General features: G+C 38.5%; 1 protein-coding gene across 9 annotated transcripts in view; it reads right to left on the reverse strand.

Moving 5' to 3' along the window:
* Nucleotides 1-16,637, reverse strand: part of blnk (B cell linker) — a 202,375-nt gene continuing 185,738 nt past the window's right edge. For 8 of the 9 annotated variants that reach the window (XM_073027501.1, XM_073027503.1, XM_073027510.1 and 5 more), the window contains 4 exons: nucleotides 8,794-8,855; nucleotides 6,810-6,893; nucleotides 6,575-6,730; nucleotides 3,242-3,464 (listed from right to left, as the gene is read on the reverse strand). In XM_073027501.1, coding sequence (XP_072883602.1) covers nucleotides 3,345-3,464; nucleotides 6,575-6,730; nucleotides 6,810-6,893; nucleotides 8,794-8,855 — 422 coding nt within the window. In that variant the 3' untranslated portion in view covers nucleotides 3,242-3,344. Of the gene's footprint in view, nucleotides 583-3,241; nucleotides 3,465-6,574; nucleotides 6,731-6,809; nucleotides 6,894-8,793; nucleotides 8,856-16,637 lie in introns of those variants that run through there. The other variant, XM_073027502.1, reaches the window with a different exon arrangement.

Here is a 16,637-nt window from a genome sequence, read left to right on the forward strand (position 1 = left end):
AAAATTTCAATATATACAGTGTAATTTATGGTTTTCTTATGTATTGCAATGTACTGCTGCTGCAAATCAACAGATTTCAAGACTTATGTCAGTGATACTAAACCAGATTCTGATTCTGAAACACAGAATGTCATTATGGCTGGGCACCAGTTTCACTTTGAAACAACAATTTCTTCATGTCAGAGCAAAAAAAAACCAAGCTGTTGGAGGAACACAGTGGGTTGAGCAGCGTCTGTTGCGGCAAGGAGGTGCATGCAATGGATGGAGAAAGAATTACTAACATTTTGAGTCAACCTTGCATCAGGACTTGGTCATGTGGACTTGGGCCACTATCCCAAATGTTGAATATACACAGCCAATGAAGATTAATGGAATTATCAAATGGCTTCTTCGGTAGGAAAATCTTGTAAGCATTTTCTGATGCACTTTGCATTTATTCTTTTATGTTTTCAGTGTGTCATCAGAACAAATGGTGGTATTCTTCACATTTCTTCAATAGGATGTCCCTTAATAACAGTCATTGTAAGCTGACAACATCCAGATCTCCTTTATAGGCATTGTTCTTGTCCCTGTTGTAGTGGTCTAAATGATAAGATTGTTAATTCAGCTCAAAATATATGATGTGAATATAATTCCATTTTAATGTTTTTGATCCCCATCACAAAAGCATGAATCAAACTGCAAAATTAATGTATTTAACTTTTATGAATGCCTGCTCAAGCTCTGTCACGGAACTACTTGTATCTAGCTCCATAAAATTGCACAGCAGCTACCCATGCCATTTTCCTTGGCATAGTTATGTAGAGAACACTTTAAATCTCTCAAGGATGAAGCTTAGCCGTATCGCCCATGATAACAGCTTCATATTTCTTTTATTCAAGGCTCCAGCTGTTGGCCTATGATCAAGAATTCCAATTTGTCCATTCAAATTATTTCCATGAGCAACAGTTATAATCACCAGATAAATTTCATTTCATTAGGCCAGGCATATTCTAAAGCCCAGATGAAATGCCAGTTTTACTGTACAAAACCACAGAAATGACTTTTCAGTTTAAGACCTTAAGATATAAGAGAAGATTAGGCTATTTGGCCCACTGAGCCTGCTCCACCATTCCATCATGGATGATTTATGATCTCTCTCAAACCCTTTCTCCCACCTTCTTCCTGTAACCTTTGCACTCTAACTAATCAGAAACCTATCAATCTCCACTTTAAATATACCCAGTGACCTGGTCTCCACAGCCAAATTGGGCATTGAATTCCACAGATTTGCACCTTCTGGTGAAAACAATTCCTCCTCAACTTTGTTGTAGAGCAGGGGTTTCCAACCTTTTTTTATGCCATGGGTCAATACTGTTAAACAAGGGGTCCAATACCATTAAAAAGGGACAACATTCTATTCTGAGGCTGTGCCTTAATGTCCTAATTTCTCCCATATCTTCTCCACATTCACTCTATCTAGGCGTTTACAAATGCAATAAGTTTCAAAGAGATCCCCCATATTCTTCTAAACTCCAGTGAGTACAGGCCCATAGCCAAAAGCTCCTCATACTTTTAACTCTTTTATTCCCAAGATTATTCTTATGATCCTCCTATGGATCCACTGTAATGCCAGCACATAATTTCTTAGTTAAGGGGCCCAAAATAGCTATTGCAGGCTGACCAATGCATTTTAAAACCTCAAAAAGTATTATATCCTTGTTTTCATGTTCTAGTCCCCTTGATATGAATGCTAATAATGCATTTGCCTTCCTTGCCAGCAACTCAACCTGTAAGTTAACTTCTAGGGAATTGTATAAGAGGACTCCAAAATTCCTTTGCACCTCTTATCTCAGAATTTTCTCCCCCCTTCTAAATAGTCTATGCCTTTATTATTCTACCAAAGTGCACGACTATACATTTCCTTGCATTATATTCCATCTGCCACTTTTTTTGCCCATTCTACTAAATTTTAAATCCCTCTGCATATTTCCTACTTCATCACACTACCTGCCCCTTCACCTACCTTTGTATCATTAGCAAACTTGACCATCAATTCCATCATCAGAATCAGTGATATATAGTAAACTTTAAAAGAAAGAAACCCAACACCAACTCCTGGGGAACACCACTAGTTATTGGCAGCCAAACAAAAAAGGTCTCCTTTAACCAATGCATTATAAAACCTCTTTCCCTTCTGCCAAAACATAGACTCCAATCTTGTTTAGCAGCTTCATGTGTGCCACTATGTCAAAGGCCTTCTGAAAATACAAATAAACAATATCCACTTTGTCTATCCTGCCTGTTATTTCATCAAAGAATTCCAACAGATTTGTCAGGAAAGATATCCCCTTAAGGAAACCATACTGACTCCAGCCATTTTCCCAAAATCTCATACTTAATAATGGACTACAACATCTTCCCAACCACTGAAGTCAGGCTAACTGGCATATCATTTCCTGTCTTTTACCTCACTCCCTTCTTGAAGAGTGGAGTGACATCTGTGATTTTCCATTCCTCCAGCACCTCTTCAGAATCTAGTGATTCTTGAAAGATCACTACTAGTGCCTCCTCAATCTCTTCAGCTACCTCTTTCAGAACTCAGAGTCCATCTGGTCCAGGTGACTTAGCTACCTTCAGACCTGTCAGCTTCCCATGCACCATCTTCTGAGTAATAGCAACTACACTCACTTCTGTTCTCTGACGCTCAAATTTTTGGCATACTACTGGTGTCTTCCACAGTGAAGAATGACACCGAGATCTTACTAATTTTGTCTGCCATTCCTTTGTGCTCAATTGGTACCTCTTTGGTGTCTTTTTACAAGAATCTACAAGCAATTGCTGTTCTGCCATCATTCCTGTGGTGTCCCCTTCCAATCAATTTCCAGCTCCTCTCTCACGCCTCTGTAATTCCCCATATGACAATGTAATACTGATACATCTGATTTTAGTTTCCCTCTCTCAAACTGTGGGGTTTCATCCTATTTTAATAATTAAGAATATTTGAATTGTTAGATCAAAATACCTTTATAGTTAGGATTTGGATTGTGCGAAGTGTACTAATTACTGTTGAACAGCAGTATTAAAACAGCACATAATTAGAGTTGAAATTTTTTTTTGTCATCTGGATAGTGGATCTTTGTTACTGTAAAATGACTAATAATGTTTAAACTGAAAAACTATTATGATCATAAATTAGGTAAATTATAAGACTGTTCTGTGCATAAACCAATATGTCTAATGTACAGTAAACATAACAAAATTAATTTCTTATGCAAATTTAAATGCATTGTTTTATTCATATTATCTGTGGTTGAAAATGATATAAAATGAAAACTATATAAATACTGTTCAGTAAATGGACTTCACGAGTCTTTGACTGGATACTTCAATTTGGTGGAATCTTTGGTGTTATTTTGGCTGTCAATGAGGACCAAAGGATTCTTTTGATGGTTTTCAATTATGTCAGCAACACTGGTGAACCGCTAAGTGAATAGAAACAAACATTGTTAGCCCATCATAATCCTCTTTTACGAGTAACTATAGCATAAATAATGTACATTTATGTCAAAACATTCCACGTGACATGCTAAAAATAAAACATACAGAATTGAAATCAAAAGGTACAAACACCAGCTTGATAGAAGGAGATATTAATAAGAAATTTCAGAAGAGATGGAGATTGAGTGTCCAGGGAGCTGGGGATTCCAAAAAGGGAAACTAAGATGGGAGTGTGCCATTTTCTTTTCAGAATCTCTTACATGATCCAATTCTGGATCTATTACTTGTATGAGTCCTCCAGCATTTTGTGTGTGTGTGTTCTGTGTTTATCCAATAGATTTTGGTTCTAGAGCATACTTGTTAGTTTAAATATATTAGTTCTTTGTATTTATTTTCAAACTTATTTCCCCTTTTATTAATGAGTTCATCTGTGAAATACTGAGGTAGATGACCAAAAACATGAACATTTGTGTCCAAAGGAAACTCCAGGGACGAAATCGAGGCCTAATGCAAGATGTCCAGGAAGGTGCTTACGGAACTTGGCAATTGGAGACATGGATGCTGTTTATGGAATGATGACATCTGTGATATTTGGGAAGCCGGAGTTGGAGTATTCACATGTTAGGGGACTGCAAGGCTGTGCAAGTTTAGACACATGGAAAATAGTGAGCTCGAGGAAGGCTTTAAAAAAAGTTTTGTAATTTAAGCAGTGCTTAACCAGGTACTAATCTAGGATAACAAGCACAGGAGCTAAAGATGAACAATCCTGATAAAAATTTAAGATGCAGAGCAGATTTTTGAATGGTTTTCAATTTATTAAGAAAACACCAAGAAGAGGGAGTTTGAAATGCTTTGTTTAAACTGAATCTGAGAGATGCTGGATGTGTGGATAATTATGGATTTTAACCCTGGGCAAGCCGTGATAACAATGGATTCTAATGATAGGACTGGAAATACGAGTGGGCATGGGAATGCCCCAAGCTTATAGTGAGGTTGTTAAACAATTGGTTCAGAGTTAGACTCCTGTCAAGAGGCAAATGAAGTCAACAAACACGGACAAGAGAAAATCTGCAGATGCTGGAAATCCGAACAACACACACAAAATGCTGGAGGAACTCAGCAGGCCAGGCAGCATCTATGGAAAAGAGTACAATTAATGTTTTGGGCCTGAGATTTGTCCCGAGGAAAGGTCTTGGCCCAAAATGTAGGCTGTACCTTTTTCCATAGATGCTGCCAGTGCTGCTGAGTTCCTGCAGCATTTTGTGTGTTTTGCTTGGATTTTCTGCATTTGCAGATTTTCTTGTTTGCATCTTGGGTAATAAAGTTTTTGGATCTAGCTGAGGGATTACATACAGATGAGAAATAGAGAGGCAGAGAGAGATGCTTTGACAACACAAGAGATAACATCCTTTTACACTCTCTCATGGCTATCAGGGAAATCTCTAACAAAATTTGCATAAATCAGGAAGAAACCCAATGATTATAGGCCCAAAATGATGGACAAAAAGCAGAAAGCTATCAAAGGAGTATGGTGTGGTGAACCATACCAAAGGCTGTGGCTCAGTCTTAAATAAATGAGGATGGAAAGATGTTCTGTGTTACTATCACATAGGAATTTCATCAGTGACTTTGGTGAGAAACATTTTGGTACTGTGGCAGCAATGAAACTCTGAGAAGAATTCTCAGTTTGTTCAGTTTGACTTTGGAGAAGGGAGGTTTTTGAGAATCAGCAGAGAGATTGTAGGTGGGTTATGAACCACAGATAGGCTGAAAGCTGAGTGTAATGCTTAAATAAACAAAGATGATTTGCTGCTAAACCCATCATATTTGAATTTTACCCCATGCTTTTTCACCCTAATTAATCTACATTAACAAAGGTATTACCATCCAAAAATATAAAAATTGTTAATAACCATGACAAGTACTAGAAAATACTGAGCACTTTTACAAAAGAACAATGAAGCATAGTATGGGCCCTTTGGTCCATGCTGCCGTACCAACCAATATAAATCTACTTCATGATAAATCCACCCCTCCCCTCCTTTATAACCCATAACCCTCCATTTTTCCTACATCCATCTGCTTATCTAAGAGTCTTTTAAATATCCCCATTATTTCAGCCTCTACTACCAACCCAAGCAATGTATTCCAGGCATCTACCACTCTGTGTGTATGAAAACTACTTTTCACGTTTCCCCTACGTTTTCCTCCACTCATTTTAAATGGATGTCCTCTGGTAATAGCCATTGGTGTCTTGGGTAAATGATGTTGACTGTCCACTCTATCTTGGCCTTGTACACCCCTATCAAGTTGTCTTTCATCTGCTCTCATCCAGCTTTGCTCCAAAGAGGAAATCACTAGATTATTTAACCTTTCCTTGTAAAATATGTTCTCTAATCCAGCAGCATCCTCGTGTACCTCCTCCATGCCTTCTCTGAAGCTTCCACATCCTTCCAATATTGAAGTATCCAGAACTGAAGACAATACTCCAACCAGAGTTTTATAGAGCTGCAATTGCACGATCAATGAAGGTCTACACCACAAAATACACTCTTAACCACACTTCCGCCTCGCGTGGCAACTTTGAGGGATCTGCAGACATGGGCCATGTAATCCCTCTGTTCCTCCACACTGCTAAGAATCCTGCCACAGACACAAGAGGTACATGCTGGAAATCTAGAGAAATACATCCTGATGAAGGGTCTTGGCACAAAACGTCAACTGTTTATTCCCATCCATAGATGCTGCCTGACCTGCTGAGCTCCTCCAGCACATTGTAAGAATCCTGCATTAACCTTTTCAAGTTTGATCTGAAGTGCATCTCTTCCCATTTTCCTGGACTGAACTCCATCTGTCACTTCTCTGTCAAGCTGCGCATCCTGTTTCTATCCCATTGTAACCTACAACCTTCTATGCTATGCAAAATACCACCAACCTTTGTGTCACTTTGTGTAGATTTTAAACCCAGTTACATCATCTTTCATTTGCAGTTATTTATTTTAACCTGTTCTTGGCTACAATAAAGTCTTTAAAAATCAATTAACTGCACTGATTATTCTTGGGTAATGAGAAGCATGAAAGGTAAATCACTTACCTCTTCGCCAATCTTCTCTTTGCCTAATGCATATTCTTTTGTTGATTCAATATAACGCACAGGAATATTGTAGACCCTTTTGTTATATAATACAACTAATGTATATGGCTGCCGTGTGTCCTGGCCAGAACTTTTTCTTATGAGGTATGATCCATCCTATTTGGGATGAAAAAAGTGCTTTCAGCTACAAAAACTTAAGTAATGTAAAACATGCATTCAAAATGTACTCTTGTACCTTGCTGAATTTCTGTAATGTCTCTTCTGCAGTTTTTCGGTCACAGTGATTTGCATACCATGCTTTGCCATCTACACTAGGATCCTTCAAATGAATAAAAATTTAAATATCAAACATTTTAATATTATTCGTTGTTGACAACATTTTTTGTAACAGTGATCTTTAACTACTACATATAGAAGATATTACAAGTTTCCATTATTTTATGCTTACAGTTGATTTTACTTAGGATTATTTTTAAGACATATTCATGAAAAGAGCACATACAAACATTCAAATTAGAAGTAAGCCATACCTGTCCTCAAGCCTGGCCTGTTATATTACTAAGACCCTGGATAGTCTATTAGTAATGTTACTGGTGCCATCCTGTTTACCCATGCTGATCTTTCATCCTGTTGACTTTTGTCCCCTAAAAATAGCTAGTTTTTTTCCCATCTTCATTTCAAGAAGTGTTCCAAAGTATATTTATGATTTTCATTGCAGAGATAAAAGAAAGCATCACCTCCTATTTAAATGGGTTTATAAGTGATCCCTAAACCTCAATACTTCACCAAGAATCATCCTCTCTTCATTCATCTGTAATGACCTCTCAAATCATCTCTCACTTTTCTTAGCTCCAGTAGATACAAGTTGAGCTTGTACAACCTTCATTCACAATCTACCCATTCCAGGCTTTAGAGAAGCTGAAGCAACACACACAAAATGCTGGTGGAACGCAGCAGGCCAAGCAGCATCTATAGGGAGAAGTATAGTCGATGTTTCAGGCTGAGACCCTTCGTCGGGACTAACTGAAACTGTAAGAGATTTGAGAGGGGGAGGGGGAGATCCAAAAATGATAGGAGAAGACAGGAGGGGAAGGAATGAAGCTAAGAGTTGGAAAGTTGATTGGTAATAGGGATACAAGGCTGGAGAAGAGAGAGGATCATGGGACGGGAGGCATAGGGAGAAAGAAAGGGGGAGGGGAGCACCAGAGGGAGATGGAGAGCAGGCAAGGAGTGATTGTGAGAGGGACAGAGAGAGAAAAAAGACAGAAAAGGGGAAAAATAATAAATAAATAAACAAACAAACAAATAAATAAATAAATAAGGGATGGGGTAAGAAGGGGAGGAGGGGCATTAACAGAAGTTAGAGAAATCAACGTTCATGCTATCAGGTTGGAGGCTACCCAGATGGAATATAAGGTGGTGTTCCTCCGACCTCAGTGTGACTTCATCTTGACAGTAGAGGAGGCCATGGATTGACATATCAGAATGGGAATGGGACGTGGAATTAAAATGTGTGAGCACTGGGAGATCCTGCTTTCTCTGGCAGACAGAGCGTAGGTGTTCAGGGAAATGGTCTCCCAGTCTGCGTCGGGTCTCACCAATATATAGAAGCTGAGATTGTTTTAAAGTTGAAATGGGGCAGGGGGAGTATCCCAGTAAAAGCATAGTATCAAAAGAACATAGGGAAAGACAGTCCATAGTAGTTTCGGGGATGAGTTCAGAAGTAAGGAAGAAATGCATTTTGATGTAGGACAGGTAGCTTTTGCAGAAATGTAAACAAATTGGAGTTTATGGAGAATGGACGGAAGAGTGCTGAAGTACTTAAGATTAAAGATGACAGACAAATATCTCAAGGTTTCAATGGTGGAGCAGGAAAGAAAATGTTTTGCAGTAAATTTCAGTGATGGTACAATATGAAATCTGAAACGTGGCTCTGAGTCAAGAACAACATTTCATGTTTTCACTTGAGGGTGGAAATCTGAAAGAGGTGGACTGCATATAAGACTGTAATAAGAATTTTAACTACAAAGAAGATTTTGTTTAGTAGCAGGCAATCTTTTAAGCATTATACCTAGAGACAAATCTAAGATTAGTGTTATGAAAGAAATTAGCGGTTGTCTTGGAAATTGCTGTGTAAATCTGACCTGCTGATCAGAATATCATTGATTTTCATATCTTATGAACGTGATTAAATACACATTGATTTATAGAAGCTTTACCTGCTCCATGGTATGAAAACTGTGATGTCGTTCATTATGTCTAGGAGCAGTTTCTGGAATATCTAAAGTAATCACAATTAGAAAGTAAGCACCAGTCAAAGTTTAATTGCTTCCCACAAAAGTAATTCCAATTAATGCTTTCAAGTATTATCTCTATTTTACTGACACAGACACATGACTTCCTGGTAAAAGCCCTATGTTGAAAAACTGGGTGTTTGTTGATTCAGACCAAAGGGGACATTCCCAGCTTTCTGCTTTAATTTCTTTATACTATAATTTTAGCTCCAAACGAGGCCATTTGGCACATGGAGGTCATTCTGGCTTGATGCAATCCAGTTGGCCTCATTCCCTTGTTCCTTCTCCATTGTTAACTGCTTTTATTTTGCTTCAAGCACTTATTTAATTCATTTTTGAAAACCATGACTTAATTTAATTCCACTGTCCTTTTAAGTCATGAATTCCATGTCCTTGCAAAGTCTTCTCAAAACTTCTCTGCTTCAAAGAAAAGAACTCCAATGTAATCCTGTATCTGAAATTCCTCATCCCTTGTACTATTTTAATAAATCATTTTTATAACCTCTCTAGCTTCCTAAGGTGCATTCCTCTTAAACGGTTAGGATAATTCAACCACAGCTGAACCAGGTTTTTCTTTCTTTTTAAAAAGATATTTCTTGCTTTTGCTCTCTGTCCCTCTGTTTTCAATAGTGACTATCTCAATAAACTTTGTTACAGCCTTCTCGATTTGTCACCTTCATACAACTGTGCATATGCACCTCAGGTTTTCCTATTCCTAAACTTCATACTGCCCCTCCTTGTTCTACTCATCAAGGTAAATCATGTTACATTTCATCTGCCATGCATCTACCTACTTCATCTCTCATTTGTGCCCTCTTGAATTCTGTCATCTTCCTCACTGTACCCAAGCTTTTAATCATCTGTGCTTTTTGCACCCAAGTTATCAATATGAAGTGTATATATACACGAGGGGCGATTGATAAGTTTGTGGCCTAAGGTAGAAGGAGTCATTTTTAGGAAACCTAGCACATTTATTTTTCTAACATAGTCCCCTCCTATATTTACACACTTAGTCCAGCGGTTATGGAGCATATGGATCCCTTCTTTGTAGAAGTCGGCGTCTTGGACCTTCAGAAAGTGGTCCACAGCAGGGGTGATTGATAAGTTCGTGGCCTAAGGTAGAAGGAGATGAGTTATACAGCTCTTGTTACATGCACGTGCAGTTCAACTCTTTGAGCGATTATGCAGAAAGTTTGAAGTTAATAACTTTTGTGGTATTTCTGTTTCAGATAATTGAAAATTGCAAATAAGCACTGTCTGAGAAAATGGACAACACTGGCCTTCGTGCAGTCATCCACTACCTCTGTCTCACGGGCTTATCACCCACGAGGACATGGTGGCAACACTAGGGGAGGGTGAAAAATAAATGTTCTAGGTTTTCTAAAATGACTCCTTCTACCTTAGGTCACAAACTTATCAATCACCTCTCATATATATGTTTTAAAAAAGCAGAGTACCAGCATCAATCTTTTGAAAATATAAATGCCCTCCTTCCTCTGGCTTGGGAAACAACTGTTAACCACTATACACTTCTTCTAACTTTTAAAAGTCATTTAATTTATGCTGCTACTGGTCCTTTTTATTCTTTTGGTCTTCATTTATTGTTCACAAGCTTATTTACCACATTTTGCCAAATATTGTAAGCCATCCATGGACACTACATTAATTGTGTTTCTTTGTTCATCCTTGTTATCTTATCTAAAATATAAATCAGGTAAGCATGATTTGCTTGTCCAAATAAAAGTTCATTTTGTTCCATATTATTGTCTAGCAGTTTCCTTACCATAGAAAAAGACTGATTAGCCTGTGGTGCTGGGTTCATCCTTGTATCTTTTTAAACATTTCAAATCCTCTAATCTATTGGACCATTTCCTATATGCAAGTGGGATTGTAAGATTGATAGCCTAATTTCCCTTGTCAACCTAGGATGCATCGTATTCACACAGCTGATGACTGATCTACTTTACGTATAGTCTGTACAATTTTAAATGATCAAGTCTAGTATCTTAACCTTTTATTTAGCTGTGATTTTCATAATTACATCTTTGTAGTAAAGTTAAATGCTAAAGAACATACTTAATATCCCTACCCCTCTTTATGCACCTCCTAGTTGTCCCTGACTCCACTACACACTTCCTGCTTCTATGTCAATAGAAGACTTTTGGATTCTCTCTTATATTAACTGCACATCTACTCTCATTTTCCCTTTTTGCTCTATTCTGATCTTACATCCCTCTGATTTTCTGTACTCAGTTGTCATTTGTATCATTAACCTCTGTTTTTGCTTCATCTTTTCTCTTTTGTTATCTGGGAAATTCTACCTTTCATTCCTTCATAACAGAGTGCAACTAATCATAGCTTGATAAAAATTTCACATGCCACTCTTTAAATTTTAATTAAATGTGTTCCTTTCTCCCCCCCCTTTCACTAATCAAACTCCAATGATGCCACAACAGCTGTCTTCTACTGCTTCTTCTTGACCCATTTCAACTAGGACCAAGCTCACTACGTTCCTCATTGAATCAGAAACAATTTGTTCTACAATGTTCTGAATAGTTCAAAAACTCTTTCCCATTATGGCCCCAATCTACATTAAGGTAGTTCAACATCCCCATTATCACATCCTACTGCAAGTTGGAATTATACTAAGTTAATGAAACAGGAGGCCACCCATATGTCTGCTAAGCAAACGTAACAACCATTCTACTAGTATCTTACGGTTGGAGGTTATAGCTCACAAGTACATATCCAGGCACCATTTCAAAGTGGTGGGGGTTTCTACCACATCTCACAGCCAGTGAGTTCCAGACCCACTAGCACCTTCTAGTTCAGGGATCCCAACCTTTTTTTTATGCCACGGAGCCTTACCATTAATCAAGGATTCTGCAGAGCCCAGTTTGGGAACCCCTGTAGTTAAAAATACTTTTTTTTGTCTCACCTCTGTTCCTTTCACTAGTACCCAAAAAACTCTGCTTCCTGTTTTGGCACCTCACAAGGAAAACTGTCCTTCCTATTTATTCCGTTTAAGATTCTTATAATTTTATATACATTAATTAATTCTCCACTCAACCTTCTCTGTACCAGCAAAAACAATTTCAACTTTGTTCAGTCTTTCGTCAGTGCAGAAATCTTCCAGTACTGGTAACATCCTTGTATTTCCTCTGTATTCCTTCTACTGCAATCTCTTCTGTAATGTCTCTTCTGGAATGTAGTGAACAAAATTAAATGCTGCTGTCTAGCAAGTGTTGCAATTCTAGCATAACTACCTTGCCTATATATGTCTGGGCTAACAAGTGAAGCAATCTGCATGCAGTTTCATTTCTTTTATCTATTTGATCTACTAGCATTAAAGATCTGTGGAAATACAAAGGAAAACCCTTCTATGTTCTGTGTTTCTCAATATTCCTCTCTTACTGCATTTGTCTTGTTATACTCCCCTCCCATACAAAATTCTGTTTGCACTTCTCAGCCCAATTGATCAGATAATCAATATCATTTTGAAACAGAAAATTTTGCTCTTGTCAATTACATGACCAATTTTTTGGTCATCTGCAAAGTTCTTTACAATTCTTTACATTGTAAATTTGAATGATTTTTCCCTACATCCAAATCCAAATTATTATTATGCACAACAAAATGCAAGGAACCAAGTACTTGTAGAACCCTGTAACAACCCGTCACTGAGTAAATTTCCGATCCTATATGCCACTCACCCATAGCTTAGCTGGGATTGGTGCCAGTGAAATCAATTCCAGCTAATCCACCCTGGCATGCAGAATCTTGTCAAGCCTTGCTGATAGCCATGTACAGCACAACAAAAATCACAGCCCTCATCAATTCTTCTGGTTACCTCCACAGAAAGTTCTATTAAGCCAGTGAGACATGCCTGTTCCATAGCACACCCATTTTGACTGTGCATGTGTATGTTGCCTTTTCAAATGAAGATATTGGACAAATTATAATTATCAAATCCACCACTAAAGTTATACCAAATGATTTATAATTACTTGATGTCCTACTGCTTCATTTTTAAACAAAGGATTGCCTGAGTTGCACATTCAATGTTCCTGCACCACTCCTGTAGCCAGAGGGAGTTCAAAAATGATACTTTTAATCTAAAACTTTCTCCCATTTTTTTTTCAAGTATCTTAGGGTATATTCCATCCAGGCCTACTGATGTTTCCACTTTCAAAATTGCTAATTTCTCCTTTAATAATTTTATCACATCCAATTCCTCCTGAACTTTTTCCTTATCTACAGTATGGGAATAATGCCTCTTGTCTACAATGGTAGCTGCAAAATATTAACTTTGAACCTAATTCACACCTTCTACCTCCACGCATAGGTTACCATTTTGTACCCTAATAGGCCGACACTTAGTTGTTCTCTTTCTGTAGATGTAAATATTTATTTGGATATTCTTTGATTTTACCCCCTAGCTTTTTTCTCATCTTGCTTCTTCAATTTTCTAACTTTTCCTTTAATTTCATTCACACACTTCCCATATTCTTCTTTCCTTTTTATGCAGAACTAAATCCTCAGTTTTTGACATTGACTTTTTGCCTTATCCACCCTCAAAGGACATTGTCACCTTGGCATTAATTGCTTTCTAAATTTGCTCCATTACACCCTTCTCACTTGTTGGCAATCTGTTAAACACTGCTAGAGAAAACATAAGACCATAAGACATAGGAGCAGAATTAGGCCATCTGACCCATCGAGTCTGCTCCGCCATTCAATCATGGCTGATCCTTTTTTTTCTATCTCTTCCTCAACTCCAGTTCCCGGTCTTCTTCCCGTAACCTTTGATACCATGTCCAATCAAGAACCTATCAATCTTGGCCTTAAATACACCCAACAACCTGACTTCCACAGCTACATGTGGCAACACATTCATCACACTTTGGCTAAAGAAATTTCTCCGTATCTCTGTTTAGAAAGGGCGCCCCTCAATCCTGAGGCTAAACCCTTTTGTCCTAGACTCTCCCACCATGGAAAACATCCTCCACATCTACTATATCTAGACCTTTGAAAGGTTTCAATGAGATCTCCCCTCATCCTTCTGAATTCCAGCAAGTACAGTTTGTCGTATGATAACCCTTTCATTCCTGGAATCATTGTTGTGAACCTTCTCTGGACCCTCTCCAATGCTAGCACGTCTTTTCTAAGATGAGGGGCCCAAAACTGTTCACAATACTCAAGGTGAGGCCTCACGAGTGCCTCATAAAGCCTCAGCATCACATCCTTGCTCTTGTATTCTAGACCTCTTGAATTGAATGCTAACATGGCATTTGCCTTCTTCATCACTGACACAACCTACAAGTTACCCTTCAGGGTGTTCAGCACAAGAACTCCCAAGTCCCTCTGCATCTCAGATTCCTGTGATTTTCTCCCCGTTTAAAACATAGTCTGCACATTTATTTCTACTACCAAAGTGCATGACCATGCATTTTCCAACATTGTGTTTTATTTGCCACTTTCTTGCTCATTCTGCATCCTACCTGTTTCCTCAACACTACCTGCCCCTCCACCAATCTTCGTATCATCTGCAAACTTGGCAACAAAGCCATCTATTCCATCATCTAAATCATTTATATCCAGCATAAAAAGAAGTGGTCCCAACACGAACCCCTGCAGAACACCACTAGTCACTGGCAGTCAACCAGAAAAGGATCCTTTTATTCCCACTCGCTGCCTCCTACCAATCAGCCAATGCTTTAATCATGTTAGTAACTTTCCTGTAATACCATGGGCACTTAACTTGGTAAGTAGCCTCATGTGTGGCACCTTGTCAAAGGCCTTCTGAAAGTCCAAATACACAACATCGACTGCATCCCCTTTATCCTACTTGTAATCTGCTCAAAGAATTCCAACAGGTTTGTTAGGCAGGATTTTCCCTGAAGGAAACCATGCTAATTTTATACTATCTTGTCCTGTGTCACCAAGTATTCCAATCACCTAATCTTTAACAATTGACCCCAACATCTTCCCAACCACTGAGGTCACGCTAACTGGTCAATAATTTCTTTTCTGCTGCCTTCCTCCTTTCTTAAGAGTGGAGTAACTTCTGCAATTTTCCAGTCCTCTGGCACCATGCTGGAGTTCAATGATTTTTGAAAGATCATTTCTAATGCCACCACAATCTCTAATGCTACCTCTTTCAGAACCCTAGGGTGCAATTCCTCTGGTCTGGGTGACTTATGTACCTTTAGGTCTTTCACCTTCTCTCTTGTAACAGTAACTGCACCCACTTCTTTTCCTTCACACACAACATACTGCTAGTGTCTTCCACAGTGAAGACTGATGCAAAATACTCATTTAGTTCATCAATCATCTCCTTGTCCTCTGTTATTTCTCCTGCCACATTTTCTAGCAGTTCTATATCCACTCTCATTTCTCTTTTATTTTTTAACTTGAAATAACTTTTACTGTCAAATTTTATATTATTTGCTAGCTTGCTTTCATATTTCATCTATTCCTTTCTAATGATTTGTTTTAGTTCCTCTCTGTAGCTTTTTAAAAACTTCCTGATCCTCTATCTTCCCACTAACTTTTGCTTTGTTGTATCCCTTCTTTTGCTTTTACAATAGCTTTGATTTCCCTTGTCAGCCGCAGTTGTACTATTTTACCATTTGAGTATTTCTTCATTTTTGGAATACATGTCCTGCACTTTCCTCATTTTCCCCAGAGACACATGCTGCTCTGCTGACATCCCTGCCAGCAGCTCCTTCCAATTTACTTTGGCTAACTCCTCTCTCAAACCACTGTAATTTCCCTTACTCGACTGAAATACTGATGGATCAGACTTCACTTTCTTCCTATAAAATTTCAAGTTGAACACAATCATATTGTGATCACTGGTTCCAAAGAGTTCTTTTACCTTAAGCTCCCTAATTGCCCCTGGTTCATTACATCTCAATCCAGTATAACTGATTCCCTAGTATGCTCAATGACAAACTGCTCTGAAAAGCCATCTCTTAGGCATTCAACAAACTCACTCTCTTGAGATCCATTACCAACTTGATTTTCCCAATCGACTTGTATGTTAAAATCTCCCATGACTACCATAACATTGCCCTTTAGACTCACCTTTTCTATTTCCTGTTGTAACCTGTGGTCAGCCTCCCAGCCACTGTTGGGAGGCCTATACATAACTGCCATCAACGTCCTTTTACCCTTGCAGTTTCTTACCTGAACCTACAAGGATTCAGTATCTTCTGATCCTAAGTCACATCTTTCTACTGATTTGATGCCATTCTTTACTAATAGAACCTCACCACCCCCTCTGCCTACTTTCCTATCTCTTTGATACAATGTGTAACCTTGGTCATTCAGTTCCCAACTACAACCATCCTTCAGTTACGATTCTGTGATGGCCACAACATCATACCTGGCAATCTGTAATATTGCAACAAGATCATCCACCTTATTTCTTATACTATGCGCATTTAGATACAACACCTTGAGTACCGTATTTGCTCTCCTTTCTGACTCTGCATCCCTAATGATTTGATACTCAGCCTGTTGGCTACAGGTAAGTCTCATCATCTGCCTGCCCTTCCTGACAATCTGACTGCATGCTATCTTTACTTTTTTAACCATCTGTCCTTTCCTGAGTCCCTTCAATCCAGTTCCCATCTCCCTGCCAAGTTAGATTAAACCCTCCCCACCAGCTCTAACAAACCTGTCCTCAGGAATATTGGTTCCCTTCGGGTTCAGGTGCAACCCGTCGCATTTGAACAGGCCATACCTCCCCCAGAAGAGATCCC

The sequence above is a fragment of the Hemitrygon akajei genome, chromosome 23 (genome assembly GCF_048418815.1).
Source record: "Hemitrygon akajei chromosome 23, sHemAka1.3, whole genome shotgun sequence".
Lineage (NCBI taxonomy): Eukaryota > Metazoa > Chordata > Chondrichthyes > Myliobatiformes > Dasyatidae > Hemitrygon > Hemitrygon akajei.